Source organism: Jaculus jaculus, chromosome 13 (genome assembly GCF_020740685.1).
Source record: "Jaculus jaculus isolate mJacJac1 chromosome 13, mJacJac1.mat.Y.cur, whole genome shotgun sequence".
Classification (NCBI taxonomy): Eukaryota; Metazoa; Chordata; class Mammalia; order Rodentia; family Dipodidae; genus Jaculus; species Jaculus jaculus.
This window is the reverse complement of record NC_059114.1, coordinates 85,861,866-85,878,138: the sequence shown is the minus strand read 5'-3', so window position 1 is coordinate 85,878,138 and position 16,273 is coordinate 85,861,866. Positions and strand designations below refer to the sequence as shown.

Sequence of the window (16,273 nt, the reverse complement as noted above, 5' to 3'; positions counted from 1 at the left end):
AACAACTTCCATGATTGTAAACAATATCCCATTGTAATACCCTTCCTCCCTCCACTTTCCCCTTTGAAACTCCACTCTCCATCATATCCCCTCCCCCTCTCCATCAGTCTCTCTTTTATTTTGATGCCAAGATCTTTTCCTCCTATTATGATGGTCTTGTGTAGGTGGAGTCAGGCACTGTGAGGTTATGGATATCCAGGCCATTTTATGTCTGGAGGAGCACATTGTAAGGAGTTCTTCCCTTCCTTTGGCTCTTACATTCTTTCTGCTACCTCTTCCTCAATGGTCGCTGAGCCTTGGAAGGTGTGATAGAGATATTTCTGTGCTGAGCATTCCTCTGTCACTTCTTCTCAGCACCATGGTGGATGGCACCTTTTAATGTAAGAAGTGTTTATATGTAATTAGGACAAGGAGAGCAGATATACATACTAATAGCCTTTGAGCTAGTGAATGTAGTAACTTTTGGATCACATGGAGAAATATGACAGGATTCTTTGTTTTGTTAGTGCTCTTGTGAGCTGGATAAAGTATGCCAGTGATTTATATTAGGTCATAGATCAGTGCTGCTTATCGATGGAACAACATCAATGTATGAAAATAGTGGTACTAGTGAGAAATGGGAAATGGAGAATATAGTAATTATTTGAAGAACATAAGGATGGAATCCCCATGATTTGGGGGATAGGTAATGCCTTGAAATCACCTCTTTATGCATTTTTCTGAAGTTGGGCAGTTTTGTAATTTGGACTTCCATTCTTTACCCAGAGAATTGGGTAACCCTGACTTCTAAACTAGTAACTGGACCAACATGGTTCTACTGAAACCAAAAGTCCTCAATTGCAAATGATGGTCAGCTACATGTCAAGTATGTAAAACATCAGGGTGTGATGTACCTTAATTTTGCTTGCCACCATGATGCAGACAGGTTTGTGAGAGCCATTTGGGTCACCCCAGAGAGGGCCTTTTCTAGGAAGCCTGATGGCATATCATTATTTAGACCTGCCTCAAAGGACTTAACTCTTCTTAAGCTTGGTGATGACAATGGTTTCATTTCTTTTTTTTTCCTTCTTGTTTTTCTTATTTATTTATTTATTAGAGTCGGGTGGGGGTGAGAGAGAGAAAGAGAAAGAAAGAAAGAATGGGTGCACCAGGACCTCCAGCCACTGCAAATGAACTCCAGACATATGCTCCCCCTTGTGCATCTGGCTAATGTGGGTCCTGGGGAACTGAACCTGGGTCCTTTGGTTTTGTAGGCCAACACTTTAACTGCTAAGTCATCCCTCCAGCCCTGATCTCATTTCTTTTACTCACCATTGTTTCCTCCAACACTGCTCCCTGTCTCACATGTGCCACTCAGATTACTTAATGAGTAGGGCAAGCAAATAGTGAGTAACCCCTCACATCTTACATTTCGCTGGGAAACTATATGAACAGCCTTAACAGTGGCTCAGATGTCGATTAAACTATTATTCGTGCTATGTGGTTTTACCCTCTTTCACCTTAAATTGCTGCATTTCCCTGAACCAAAACCAGAGAAATGTGTAGGTGGTGAGGTTGACCCCTGTGCTTTTGGTTGGTATCAGTGATAGGGGTTTGAGGAACCTCTCAGCTTCTTCCGTGGGCAGGCTTAGGACACATGACTCTGTTCTTTGCTTCCTGAGGACCAGGTCAGACAGTGTTTCTACCCATAGCAACTGTCCCTGGCTAAGTGGAATAGAATAAGAGAAATGATCATGTCAGGTCTTCTGATACATAGCACCACTGCTTAAAAAACAAACAAACAAACAAACAAACAAACAAACAAAAAAACTATTTATTTGCAAGGAGAGATAGAGAGAAAGAGAGAGGGAGAGAGACAGAGAGACTGGAACAAGGATGCATGCACCATTTTGTGCATCTGGCTTTACATGGGTACTGGGGAATCAAACCCAGGCATTGGGTTTTACAAGCAAGTGCCTCTAGCCCCTGAATCTCTTCAGCCCAACACCATTGCTTTTGCTTTGGCTCAAATGGAGCCAAGGCTTAAACCCTTCATGGTTACATGCTCTGTGTGTACTAGATGGATCTTGCTAGATAACCTTCAAGGAAACATATGTGACTTCAGTTTCCATTAGTTATAAATACTAGAAGGGATTGAGTGTGGAGGGGTAGGTCTTCCAAAGGTACCATAATGTGGGTGAAGATAGTTACTCTAAAGGAGAAGCACTCCCCCACACCATTCGCTCTTCTTCTCATTCTTACCCCTGCTGTCTTTCATTTGAAAATAATGAGCCTTACAGTGCTTCAGGTTACCTTGACCTTGCCTGAATGACCTTAAAGTGATATTATTGTCATTCAGAGCTGTAACATGCAACTCCCCCAACTTACAAATACTTACCAAACCAAACCAAATGTTATAAAATGTTCTCTCTCTCTGGTTTTTTTTTTTTTTTTTTTTTTTTTTTTGAGATAGGGTCTCATGTATTCTATTCTGGTCCCAAATTTGCTCTATAGTCCAGGATGACTTTGCATATCTGTTAAACTTCTCTCCCCTCCTGATACAGGTGTGGCCACCACACCCTTATATGGTGCTATCGTTCAGGGCCCTGTGCATTATACTGACAGGGCTACATCCCCTGTCCTGAAATACTGCCTTTTGATGGCTCTGTAAAAATGGCAATATATTTTTGTTGTCATTTGTATAGTTTTTCCATTTCATTAAATATAGAAATGCAGTATTCCCTCATTTGCAAAGAAAAGAATTTCTAAAACATTTTAGATACAGCATTAAACCAAATCCTGAACACCTTAGAGAGGGCATGGACATTTAGAAGCAACTTAGAGTTTTTTCCATATTTCTGAACTCACTCATTTCAAAATAAGTTGTATAATTAATTGGAGATAATAGTGTTCATGTGTTAAGCTCTTCAGGCTTGTGGAAGGAAGAAAAGGGGAATGATTTTAGTAAAATTTAGGCCAATTTTTTTGTGCTGTATCATCTTAATATTTTCTTTTGGGAAATTAATTTACTTTCTTCATAAAATTCAAGATAGTGACACAATTGCTTTAGATGTTTCTTGGCAGTTCACGGAGATCAGGAGTCTGTGGCCAGGAACTTGAGATCTTTAACATAGGTTGGGGAAGAAGGGAACTCTCTGAGATGGTACTACCCACAACTAGCAAGAGGAAGTTTCTGGCAGACAAAATATGTGTCCACATGGGGCAAAGCTTTCAGCATTCTTGTTCCGTGAAGCAACACATTCTGCTTTAGAAAGCAGAGGAGCCTTCTATTTGCCCAGATCGTGTGTTTCTGAAGGGTTTCCAAACTGTGTCTGCTCTAAGCAACCAATTCTGGAAGAGCTGGGGAGGAAGTAGAGATAGGAAAATGGATAATGCCTACGTTTGCCAGAACTTACTTATGTTTTATAAGTGGACTTTATATATAAGAAACAGATATTTCCATTCATCTTAGATAACCAAAAACTGACTACACATTTAAATGGTTCTCACAGGAGGCAGACTAGGGAAAGGAGATCACTTTGATTTAGATTTATAAGTTTGGTACCTTGTTTTTCTTCTTTTAATATTGTTTTATTTATTTAGGTTTTTCTGTTTTATTTTATTTATTTATTTTCTTTTTGAGGTAGGGTCTCACTGTAGCCCAGGCTGACCTGGAACTCGCTCTGTAGTCCTAGGCTGGCTTCAAACTCACAGTGATCCTCCCACCTCTGCTGAGATTAAAGGCATGTGCCACCACATCTGGCGTTTATTTATTTATTTGTTAAAGTTTATTTATTTATTTATTTGAGAGAGAGAGAGAGAGAGACCGAGAGAGAGAGAGAGAGACAGAGAGAATGGACACACCAGGGCCTCCAGCCACTGCAAACAAACTCCAGACGCATGCGCCACTTTGTGCATTTGGCTTACGTAGGTACTGGGGAATCGAACCTGGGTCCTTTGGCTTTGCAGGCAAATGCCTTAACTGCTAATGTTTGGTGTTTTAAAACTGTATGTTAGTCGTAGTTGTTCCTTATTATTATTTTTTGAAGAGTGTTTGGATATAATGTAGACATTTGGGCTCAGGATCTCTCCTTGCCTACTTTTCTCAACATTTGACACAGCCCTGGGCCGAATGTCACGGTGACCTACAAGAACTGCTACTGGCCTTCTGTCCGCTTAGCCTGCTTTTCTCAGGAGGCTGCTTGGCTTGCATAAGAGAGGCAAGCAGTTGGGTTGTTCCAGGAAGCCCTCTTGCTCAAAGAGTTTGAGCAGAGGGCAAATCCTACCCAGCAGGACCACTGATGGTTGGTAGATGACGCACCAAAAGTAGTGAAAGGGGGAAACAACTGTCTTTTATAAATAACCACAGCACTGTCACACAGCTCCGTGCTGGGGAAGCTAATGCAGCCATGACTCTCTGACACTCAGGACTTCATCTGAGGTGCATTTAGTGGGCATTTGTGTCTCGACTCATGACTTATAAGCTGACACTCTATTCTAAAAACATCTGTGAATTGTAATTGAAAACACTAATATACATACACATCTATCTATCTATCTATCTATCTATCTATCTATCTATCTATCTATCTATCTATCTATTTATCTATCTCCATCCTTTGGTAAATAGTTACATGACATTTTCTAAAATTTTATTTCAATTTTTTTGTTTAATTTCTTTCTATTTTTTGCATGTATATATGGTGTGTGTGTGTGTGTGTGTGTGTGTGTGTGTGTGTGTGTGGTGTGTATGCATGTGGAGGCCAGAGCGTAATGCCAGGTATCTTCCTTGACCACACTCCACCTTATTTATTTCTCATTTGAACCCAGAGTTTAGCCAGCTTGCCCCAAGGATCCTGTCTCAACCTCCCGAGTGTTTCCATGCCCACGTGGGATGGGGGTGCTGGAGATCTGGACGCAGGCCCTCACACTTGTATGGCAAACACTTTACCAACTGATCCATTTCCTCAATGCCTTTCTCCTAAGCTTTTAACCATTTTCCTAAATTTTTGCTTCATATTAGCACCATCCAATCATGGCAACAAGCTGCTTGTTACTTCAAACTTGAGGGTGGAAAGATGGTATAAGTTTACTTAAAAAAATATTTTATTTATTTATTTGCAAGGAAGGGGGAAGAAAGAGAGTGACATACCAGGGTCCCTGCCCTTGTATACAAACTCCAGACACGTGCCACTTTGTGCATCTGGCTTTTACATGGGTACTGGAGACTCGAAGCTGGGCAGGCATGCTTTGCAAACAAATGTCTCTAACTGCTAAGCAGTCCCCACAACCTTAACTGCAGCACTCATAATGGCTATTTCTAGAACTTGTATATGTAGAACCTATGCTCTGTGATTCTGACGAGACTGGGCACGTTCAGGGTGGTACGGCTGTAGATAAGCTCTGCTGTTCTGCTGGTGTCAATAAGTGGAAGTTGTCTGACGATTTCAGAATCAAATGATGAAGAAAGGAACCAAGATTTCTTGTAGACCCGTGAAATGTCAAACATTGGAAGATGTGTCACATTAAATTCCCATGAAATTGACATTTGTCATTTGACAGGAACTGGAAGAGAACAGCAAGGTTAAAATAACTGGCTCCATTGTGACACAGTGTCCACGCTCTCAAAATTACATCCATCATTTACCAAAGGAGGCAGCTGCCGTCTCTTGTTGGTTATTTTCAATGTACATCTCAAGCTGTGGGCCTGTAGCTTTAGCTGTTGTGATAGAGAATCCTCTTCGCACTTTAAAAGGATAGCTCTACAATAAGCTTTCCTCTGAGGTGTCGTATCTGAGAGTGACTCTCTGACACTCAGGACTTCATCTGAGGTGCATTCAGTGGGCATTTGTGTCTCGACTCATGACTTATAAGCTGACACTCCAGGGGCATTTGTCCTTATGTAAACACATAGAACATAGATCCATGTGGGTTGGAGAGATGACCTAGAAGTTTAAGGCATTTGCCTGCAAAGCCAAAGGACCCAGGTCCAATTCTCCAGGACCCACAAAACCAGATGCACAAGGTGGTGCATGTGTCTGGAGTTCATTTGCAGCATCTGGAGGTCCTGGCATGCTCATTCTCATATTCTCTCTCTCTCTCTCTCTCTCTCTCTCTCTAGTAAATAAATAGGTATAAGGTTTTTTTTTTAATTTTTAAATTTTTATTAACATTTTCCATTATTATAAAAAAATATCCCATGAAAATTCCCTCCCTTCCCACCCCCACACTTTCCCCTTTGAAATTCCATTTTTTTAAAGAATATATATCCATGCATTCAGCATCTGCCTACTTCCTGGGCTGCACCACAAGTGGACATCCTAAAATGAGCAAAAAAAAAGACAGTCTTTGTCCTGTGACTGTCACTTTGGTTAGGCTCAAGTTTTGTCCTGTGACTGTCACTTTGGTTAGGCTCAAGTAACGTTCATGACGGATTACTTCTTCCCTCAAGAGATCTCTCTCCCTTCCCCATTCTCTCATTTTAAGAGTTCCAACTTTCTAAACCAAATTGTTTCTTTCACAAATAAAAAGTAACAGAAATTGGAGAAATGAATCAACTCCATGCCCCTTGCTGGATCTCATTTTCTTTTAGGGGTCTAATACGAAGTTTCTCTAGCAAATAGGAAGATGTGAAGTTTAGGGGCAGAAAGTACTTCAGGCACTAAATTTCTTGTGTATCCTTTCAACATAATTGAGTTCTGTTTTGAGGTAGGGTTTCCTCTAGTCCAGGCTGACCTGGAATTCACTATATAGTCTCAGCTTGGCCTCAAACTCCAGGCCCAAGTGCTAGGATTAAAGGGCGAGCCACCACTCCTGGCTCTTGTGTGTGCTCTCAGCAGGGTGCGTTCTGAGACATGCTGGGAGCTACTATCTTGGATTCCAGGGTGGTGGCATTCCTGGGCTCAGAGCTCTACCTTCTTGTCAGCTTCTCTGCTGTTGGAGTTCCCCTGATCTCCTGGATGATGTCTTCCTGCTGTCACACATTTTGTTGGCCTTAGCCTTTTGCTTATTGCTCAGCTCTACGAGCTCAGCTAGTTAGAATTTGCTTATGGATAAAAAGAGGATGTTAATGGTACACTACTGAATGGTACTTTTGAGAAAATAAGCAATTTAGGTTATAGGTTTAGGATTAGGATTGTGCTTGGCACCTTGAAAATATTAAATTTTAGTTTATCCTCCTGGTCGTGGGAAGGTATTCCCTCACACCATCTTGAGAAGTAACCAGACAGCTCACTTTTCCAAGGTTTAGTGGCTTTTATCAGCCCCCTTCTGATATTTTGCTGGAGCTCAGCAGGTAAATTAGCCAAAATCCGGGGATATTTACCTAACGTTATGTTTCACACACAGACAGGATTGAGACACATCCTCTTACTTACAACTTGATTGGGTATGTTCACTGCCTTCCCCAGAAAAAAATATCACAGCTGGGATTAAAACAAAGAATAGAATGTGGCTTTAACTGGATTTCGGAACACCGATTTTAGTAACGTAGATTTTAGGTTTGTAAACCAACAGGACTTTAAAACTCTGGGGATTGCTATATAGAATTTCATACTGTGGGTGTCAGAATGCAGCACCCCCATGTTTTGTCCACAACATAGACTACATTTACACTTTGCTTCACAGCCTGTAATTTCCAGGTTGGTGTATGGGTCTGCTGTCATGAAATTGGGTGATGATTCTAAAGGCAGACCTATCATGTTTCCAATTTATGTTTTTAAATTAGTTTTACTGGAAACTTTAATATATGAACATACTTCAGATCGGTGTGTTCCCATCAGATTATATTCTTTTGTGCCCTCTCCCTAGTCCCTGTTCCTCTGAGGGTTCTCCTCAGTCCAGTTAGAAACTTCTCTATGGAAACGGCGGTAGACACTGGGAAAGATTCAAAACTCATCAAAGCAGCACGTAAGATGCTGCTGAGAGGTCAGCACTAGAAGAGGATTCCTGCTTCTTAATTCAGCCCAATGTACCTAAATGGCTCATGAAATAAAGGTGAAGTCATATGTGACATAACCAGTTTACACAATTAAGAATTGGATGAGGGCTGGAGAGATGGCTTAGCAGTTAAGCGCTTGCCTGCGAAGCCTAAGGACCCCGGTTCGAGGCTCGGTTCCCCAGGTCCCACGTTAGCCAGATGCACAAGGGGGCACACGCATCTGGAGTTCGTTTGCAGAGGCTGGAAGCCCTGGCGCGCCCATTCTCTCCCTCTCCCTCTATCTGTCTTTCTCTCTGTGTCTGTCGCTCTCAAATAAATAAATAAAAAACAAAATTAAAAAAAAAAAGAATTGGATGAAAGCACTGTAAATTATGATTGAAAAATATTTGATCAGGTTTATTTATTTATATTGGACTTATATTTTGGCTAAGGAATCTATCTATCTGTCTATCTATCTATTTTTTTGTTTTGTTTTGTTTTGTTTTGTTTTGTTGAGGTAGGTTCTCGCTCTAGCCCAGGCTGACCTGGAATTCACTCTGTAGTCTCAGGGTGGCCTCAAACTCATGGCAGTCCTCCTACCTCTGCCTCCCAAATGCTGGGATTAAAGGCATGTGGTACCAATATATAAAATATATATTTTTTATATTTCTGGTTATGGTTAATTATAGACAAAGCATTTAAGTCAGCAAGGGAAGGAATGCCTAGGAATCCAGAGAAATACTTGGCATTGCACCTCTCACGTAGTTTGAACGGCATCCCTCCCAGCGCAACTCTGAAGGTTTGCCCATGCCTTGGAATTTTTATTGACGCTAGATAGTGGCCCATATGGATAAGCTTGAGTTCCCAGCCCTTCCAAAGGTGGAATGGAACTGATATTAGCCTGCAGGCATTCTGGAGTTAGAGATGGCACTGCTTGGCCCGTGGCCTGCATGCTAGCCAAGGTATATTTAATTGTGGTTTTGCCATAGATGGCTGCTCCTACCCAAGATTAAATAAGCAGAATGCATTGTTTGAGGTGGGTTGTGTCCGTAAGTCACTCCCTCCTTTTTAAGATATGTAGGAGCATTTCTTGGATAACATAGTACTTTCTTTGAAACTAGTGTTTTAGTCATCTTTTTGTGTATTGGTTTCTTTCTTAGAGATTAATATATGAAGACTGAGGCATAACTGTGACTGAAGATTAGTACTCTATCCAACACCTCATCCTTCCTTCCTTCTTTTCTTCTTTCCTTCCTTCCTTTTTTTTTCTTCTTCTTTTTTTTTTTTGTTTTTTTGTTTTTTGGGGATAGGATTTTACTCTAGTCCAGGCTAACCTGCAACTCACTACGTAGTCTCAGGGTGGCATTGAACTCATGGCAATCCTCCTACCTCTGCTTCCAAGTGCTGGGATTAAAGGCGTGCGCCACCACGCCCAGCTTCCAGCACCTGACTCTTAAATCATTGTGGGCTGTTTCATCATCATGATTCACAATCCCAACAAGTACAGTGAGTAAAAAGCACATTTTCTGAATGGATGATATTAAAGATGAAAACAAAGGATTCTGGTTGAAGAGAGCTCTGAGTTGTGCAGAAGCAGACAGAAACCTGGACTTGGCAGTCTCTGCTCGGGCACTGCATGGGTGTTCCTCTCTAATGGACTTTTCTTATTTGTGGAAACTTGCTGGGGCAGTGGCATGTTATTTTATTTTATTCATTCATTGACTTTTTTTGCGATTAAATTTCTTTAAGAAAAAGCAATCAATTTGAGAGGAGACAGAAATTGGCTAGGCAGCTTAGGGTTGATGGACCCCAAAGTGAATAGCTTTCTTTTCGCTAAATGCCAAAACTGTCCTTGGGCCCATGGGAGAATATCTAGGTCTTTACACTTCACTTCAGGTCAGAACCCTCAGAAGGATCTGCCCTTCCTGATCTCTGCAGTCCTAGGGCGTCTTTTCATTCCTTCCTAGAGAATTCCAAAATTCCTGACCCCAGACTCCCAGCATCAGGAGTAAACTCACTAAATCAGTTATCTATCCATGGGGCTTTGTTGCAGTCCTTTTTGCATTGCTGGTAGAAATCACCCAACCAAGGGCAGCTTGTGGGAAAAAGAGGTTTATTTTGGCTTATAGGCTGGAGGGAAAGCTCCACAATGGCAGGGGAAAACGATGGCATGAGCAGAAGGTGGACATCACCCCCTGGCCAACATAAGGTGGACAATAACAACAGGAGAGTGTGCCAAAAACTGGCATGGGGAAACTGGCTATTACACCCATAAGCCCGTCTCCAATACACTGCCTCCTGGAGGTGTTAATTCCCAAATCTCTATCAGCTGGGAACCTAGCATTCAGAACTCCTAAGTTTAAGGGGGACACTTGAATCAAACCACCACATTCCCTGCCCCTGGCCCCCATAAACTGATAAGCATATATGATGTAAAATACAATGCATTCATACAAGTATAAAAGTTCCCATAGTTTTTATCAATGCTAGTGATGTTCAAATATCCCCATAATTCAAGATCTTTTACCTGAACCATAATACCAAAAAAATCCCCCCCAAACCCATAATGACACAGAATACATACTCACACTGCAAACGATGGCATTGGACATAGCAAAGAAATAAATATTCAGCCAATACAAGATTTAAAACAATCAGGGCAAACATGAAACTCTGTAGCTTCAAGTCCAATAACTCTAGTCAGTGACAAATCTCCAAGTCTGATAATTCTAACCAGCAGCAAGTCCCTGGCATTCCAATTCCGCCCCTCCAGATAGGCTACTCACAGTCCTGGAAAACTTCACTGGGACTGGTAGCTTTCCTTAGCAGCCATCTCGTGGTCCTGGCATCTCCACTGGGTTTCCATTGCAACCCATGGTTCATCCTCATGGCCCCATGGCATTTCCATGCAAGCATCCAGCAAACTTGCTTCACACTGCCCATGGCCATTTTCAAAACACAAGACTGTATTGTAAACTCAATGACCCCCTCTTTCCTTTATTTCTTATACTCCACAATACCAGGTGGCGTGCCAATTTGTTAATCCAGGGGGGAATAAAGCAGACTTTGACGAACAAGTCACTCCTTGAGCACTCAGGCCCCTTCAAAAGAGTCTACATTTTTTTCTGTTGCCCCAGTGCAGGTCAGCTGGCCCAATCTCAAAGGTTGTATGTAGTCTGTCAATTGCAGCTGAACAGGCAGCAGTTCACCCAAAGATTTTTCTTTCTTTGCCATATCCCTCTGCTAACGCCAGTTCATTTCTATGCAAAGCAACACTGCACAGTTTCTCAGGACACAGGCATAACAGCAAGCCTCTCACACAAACTGCTACCCTAGTCCAGGCACAGCTCTTTCTCACCCTCATAAGCCAAACCTCACAGTCCATAGTTCTTACTGCATTCAGGTCTTTCAACTCTGACCAGAATAGTCCATCAAGCTGTACTTACAGCACTGCAAAGGTGTCTCTTAGGCAAAGGTTTCAAATCCTGTCACATTCCTCTTGAAAATCAGCTCCAGAAGGCCAAAGCCACACAGTCAGGTGTCTAGTGCAACCCCACTCCTGGTACCACCTTACTGTTGCAGTCGGGTTCGCATTGCTGACAGACAACCACCCGACCAGGAACAGCTTGTGGGAAAAAGGGTTTATTTTGGCTTACAGGGTGGAGGGGAAGCTCCATGATTGCAGAGGAAAATGGCGACATGAGCAGAGGGTGGACATCACCTCCTGGGCAGCATAAGATGTACATTAGCAAGAGGAGAATGTGTTAAACACTGGCAAGGGGAAACTGGCTATAACACCCATAAGCTCACCCCCAACAATACACTTCCTCCAGGAGGCATTAATCAGACACGCTAGCCAACTAAATATAGATGAGGTCTTGCTTCCTAATAAGATAGAATGAATTCTACCTACCCTAGGTCTTTGAACATGCGTATAGATGCATATAGATGAATAAGAGACTTTGCGGCTTAAGATTATTTTCTAGAGACTTATGCTTTGTGTTAAAAGAAACTACAGAAAGCTTTAATGTTTTTAAATATTTTATTTATGCATTTGTTTATGAGAGAGAGAGAGAGAGAGAGAGAGAATATGAATGAATGAGAAGGGGTGTGCCAGGGACTACTATTGCCTCTGTAAAGGAACGCTATGTGCATGTGGCTTTACACGGGTCCTAGAGAATCAATCCGGGTTGCATGTTTTGCAAGCAAGCACCTTTCCATCTCCCAAGTCAGGAAGTTTCCATTTCATTTTACTTATGTAATATTTTATTTTTGTTCATTTATTTGAGAGAAAGAGGGAGGAAGGGAGAGAGAGAAAGAAAGAGAGAGGAGCCTCCAGTCACAAATGAACTCCAGATGCATGTGTGCCACCTGGCGCGCTTGGCTTACGTGGGTCCTGGGGAATCGAACCTAGGTCCTTTGTCTTTGCATGCAGGCCAAGCGCCTTGAAAACTACAGCCGTCCTTTGATTTTCATTTTTTTTTTAACATGCTGCGCTACAGACCTAAAATGGCTGTGTCTCTCCCATTTTGTGCTTCGGTGTTCAATGAGCGGTGCCTGAGTGGCCCAGGGAGGGAGAAGTGTTGCTCCCCGGACACCCCGTGTTCCTTGCGGGGGGCCTGGCGGGTCGGGTGCCCTCGCCGCTCCCTAACCGCGCTCTCTCTGTCTCTCTCTCTCTCTGTGTCTGTCTCGTGCCTGCTCGCAGGGCTCCACGATGGGAGGCAAGCTGAGCAAGAAGAAGAAGGGCTACAATGTGAACGACGAGAAGGCCAAGGACAAGGACAAGAAGGCCGAGGGCGCGGGCCCCGAGGAGGAGGGGGCGGCCCGCGAGAGCGGCGGCGAGGCGCAGGCCGCGGGCGACGCCGCCCCGGCGCCGGCGGGCGCGGAGGAGAAGCCCCGGGCGGCCGACGCGGAGGCGGCCAAGGAGGGCGGCGAGCCGAAGGCGGCGGAGGGCGGCGAGCCGAAGAAGGCGGAGGCCGACGAGAAGCAGCCGAAGGCGGCGGCGGCGGCGGAGGAGGAGGAGGCGGCGCCCCAGGCCGAGCCGCCCGAGAAGGCCGACGGCCCCGCGGCCGAGCCGCAGCCCGAGGAGGCGGCGGGCGCCGGCGGTCCCCGCTGCGGGCGGCGAGGCCCCGCAGGCCGGCGAGGCGCGCGCGGAGAGCCCGGGGCTCGGCGCGGCCTCCGGCGACGACGGGGAACCCACAAAGACTGAGGCGCCCGCGGCCGCCGCCGCCGCGCACGAGGCCCAGGGCGACGGCGCCCCGGCCGCCTCGGACTCGAAACCCTGCGGCGGCGCCGACGCGGCGCCCTCGTCCGCCGACGCGCCCAGCTCCACGGCCAAGGCCCCGGCGCCCGCCGCGCCCGCCGCCCCGCCGCCGCCGCCGCCGCCCCGGACGAGCCGCCCGCCGCCGCCGCGGACGCCGCCGCCGCCGCCCCCGAGCAGAGCGTGGCGGCCCGGGAGTGACGGGGACCCGGGGCGCCCGCGGCCGCCCGCCCCTCTCCCTCCCTCCCTCTCTCTCTCTCTCTCTCTCTCTCTCTCTCTCTCTCTCTCTCTCTGTCTCTCTCTCTCTCTCTATCCTACACTAACCTGTTCCAAATCGGATGTCACGATGTGTATTGCCCAAGGGATTAAAAACCAAACGGAATTAACAAGAAACAAGCGAAGGAAAGAAACCTGAAACAAACAAAGCGAACACACCGCGCTAAACACGGAGGATGTGTCCCATCAGGGGGAGGGAGGGAGGGGGCGGGGAGAATCCAAATAGTATTTTTGTGGGGGAAATATCTAATATACCTTTCAAGCCAACTTTACCAGTAAGTCCTGGAATTTAAAAGAGATCGAGTGTCTGAAAGTACAGTACATCTTTTTTTTTTTTTTCCCTTCTTTTTCTTTTATTTTTATTTTTTCTTTTTGGTACCTAAACTGCTGTTTTAAACCTGTGCTCCACCGGCTTTAAGAACCACGCCCCCCCCCCTTCCTCTCCTCCAAACCTGGTCCTCCTCCTCTGCCCTGGCAGCTGGGGGAGGGATGCATCCCAGTTCTGCCCACACAGGGCCTGTGCCAAGGCAATCAGATCTTTACGAAAAAGCAGTATTTTCCGTGTTTCCTTTTTAAATTTGACGTTCTTGTTTTGATATATTTTTAAATGTTGTGGATGAATGCCAACTTTCAGACAGAGCCCACTTAGCTTGTCCACATGTATCTCGATGCCAGCCCTCCATTCTTCCTCTTCCAGATATTTTTGGGAGTAACAAACATTCTCTCATCATACGTAGCCTACCTAGATTTCTCATGACGACTTAATGCATGTCCGTGGTTGGGTGCACCTGTAGTTCTGTTTATTGGTCAGTGGAAATGAAAAAAAAAAAAAGTCTGCGTTCATTGCAGTTCCAGTTTCTCTTCCATTCTGTGTCTCAGACACCAACACACCACTCATTGGAAAATGGAAAAAAAATAAAAAACAAAAAAACAAAAAAATGTACAATGGATGCATTGAAATTATATGTAATTGTATAAATGGTGCAACGGTAATAAAGTTAAACAATTAAAAAGTAATGAAGACTATTGCATTTCTTTTCTCTGCCTGTGCCTGGTCTTCATGGATAACTACCTCAGTAGATTGGGGCCATTTCTTTTCCTGATTATGTTTTCATGGACGTTTTATAAAGCAAGATCCTCAATTTTTTTGTGAAGATTATCGTAAAAAAAATACACAACTGGATCAGTTTCAGTAAATTACACCAAGACTAACTGAAAAACTCACCATGTTGATGGATAGGCATCCAATCAAAGTATGAATGTAATTAGTATGCTTAAACAGAATCTTCAATGAAACATATTAAATGACAATCAGTAGATTTACCTTAAGGGTTGGACAGAAGAAAGTGCTAGGTTCTTTGAGAAACATCATACGCATATAGTGCATCCTGTCTCTCTACCCCTCTGCTTTATGACAGGCAGGAAAGGGGCATAAGTACTGTGCCTAGGCAGTGGGATAATAGCCAAGAAAAAGCAGGCCAGGATCAGGACTTCATGGTGACTGGATTTCTGCTTTGCTTTTGCTATTAGTAAAACTTCTCATCTCCTCAGACCTCCCTTGATTTAATTGTATGAGTACATAAACTTTGTGACAGATAAAGTAAAAGCCCACTGATAATTTGAAATATTTAGAAGCCTGCGGACATACCAGGTATAGTTATATTATACCGAGAGCTGTGATAGCACCTTGGTTTCTTGACCAAGAGACCAATTGATTTCGTGAGGACTTGGAGAGTGACCATCGTGTGTTCAGGCTGCGTATAGACGCCACAGGTGCTGAGGAGGATGGAGCACTGCGAATTTTATACAGTGACTGGGCATTCACATTAATTCCTGAATATAGGAAAAGATTAAACTCATGGATCTGTTGATAGTAACTTCAATATTTTCCAATTCAATACTGGAAACAAAATCTCAAATGCAAGCCAGCCTTCTTTTTTGTATTTTATTTTATTTTTAATGAGACAAAGAGAGAATGGGCACACCAGAGCATCCAGCCACTGCAAGTGAATTCTAGACTCCTTTGCCACCTGGTGCACCTGGTTTAGGTGGGTTCTGGGGAATCAAACTTGGGTCCTTTGGCTTTCCAGGCAAGCTCAAGCTCCTTTACTTCTAAGCCATCTCTCCAACCCAAAACACTTTTTTTTTTTTTTAAAGAGTGATAAAGCCAGGCGTGGTGGCACACAACTTTAATCCCAGCACTCGGGAGGCAGAAGTAGGAGGATCGCTGTATGAAACCACCCTGAGACTCCATAGTGAATTCCAGGACAGCCTGGGCCAGAGTGAGACCCTACCTCGAAAAACCAAAAAAAAAAAAAAAAAAAAAAAAAAAAAGAAAAGTGATAGATATTCTAAAGATTTCTTATACTTGAATCAAATGACAGGGTTGGGGATAGTTGTTTGGGAGATCATTGTCTGGAATAATAAAAAAACAATTTCATGATCTAGAGGACGAATCGGGAAATCCCCTCTAGAATTCTGAAGATCACTGAGATGGAAGCACTCGAGCAGGAGTGACCTGAGTGAGCCCTGTGTCATTCTTAGGGGTTCCCAGCACATGTAGGTAAGTAAGAGGAAGCAGCGATCCTCTCCAAGTAGTTTCTGAGCGTCCCCTGGCACCACAGCTGCAGAAACAGGCGGAGAGGCTGAAGATGGGCAAGTACACCGAATGGAAGGAACTCAGTTGCTATCCATGATCACCTTTTGGCTATTTGAGTTCTTGTTTTCATAGTGAAATAGATTTAAACTCCTAATGCATGAAAGCACAGCGCATAAGAACTATGTAAATATATTACCTACCAGTCAACTGTTTTAGATAAGAAAAGTAGCAGGGGGAATGT

General features: G+C 44.0%; 1 protein-coding gene across 1 annotated transcript in view; it reads left to right on the top strand.

Annotated features, from left to right (window-relative positions):
• Basp1 (brain abundant membrane attached signal protein 1) overlaps nucleotides 1–14,450 on the top strand; it is a 64,940-nt gene extending 50,490 nt beyond the window's left edge. Inside the window, 4 exon segments of the mRNA XM_045132935.1 lie at nucleotides 12,603–12,812; nucleotides 12,867–13,004; nucleotides 13,006–13,267; nucleotides 13,303–14,450. Coding sequence (XP_044988870.1) covers nucleotides 12,612–12,812; nucleotides 12,867–13,004; nucleotides 13,006–13,267; nucleotides 13,303–13,358 — 657 coding nt within the window. The 5' untranslated portion in view covers nucleotides 12,603–12,611 and the 3' untranslated portion in view covers nucleotides 13,359–14,450.
• Nucleotides 14,451–16,273: the final 1,823 nt, after the last annotated feature.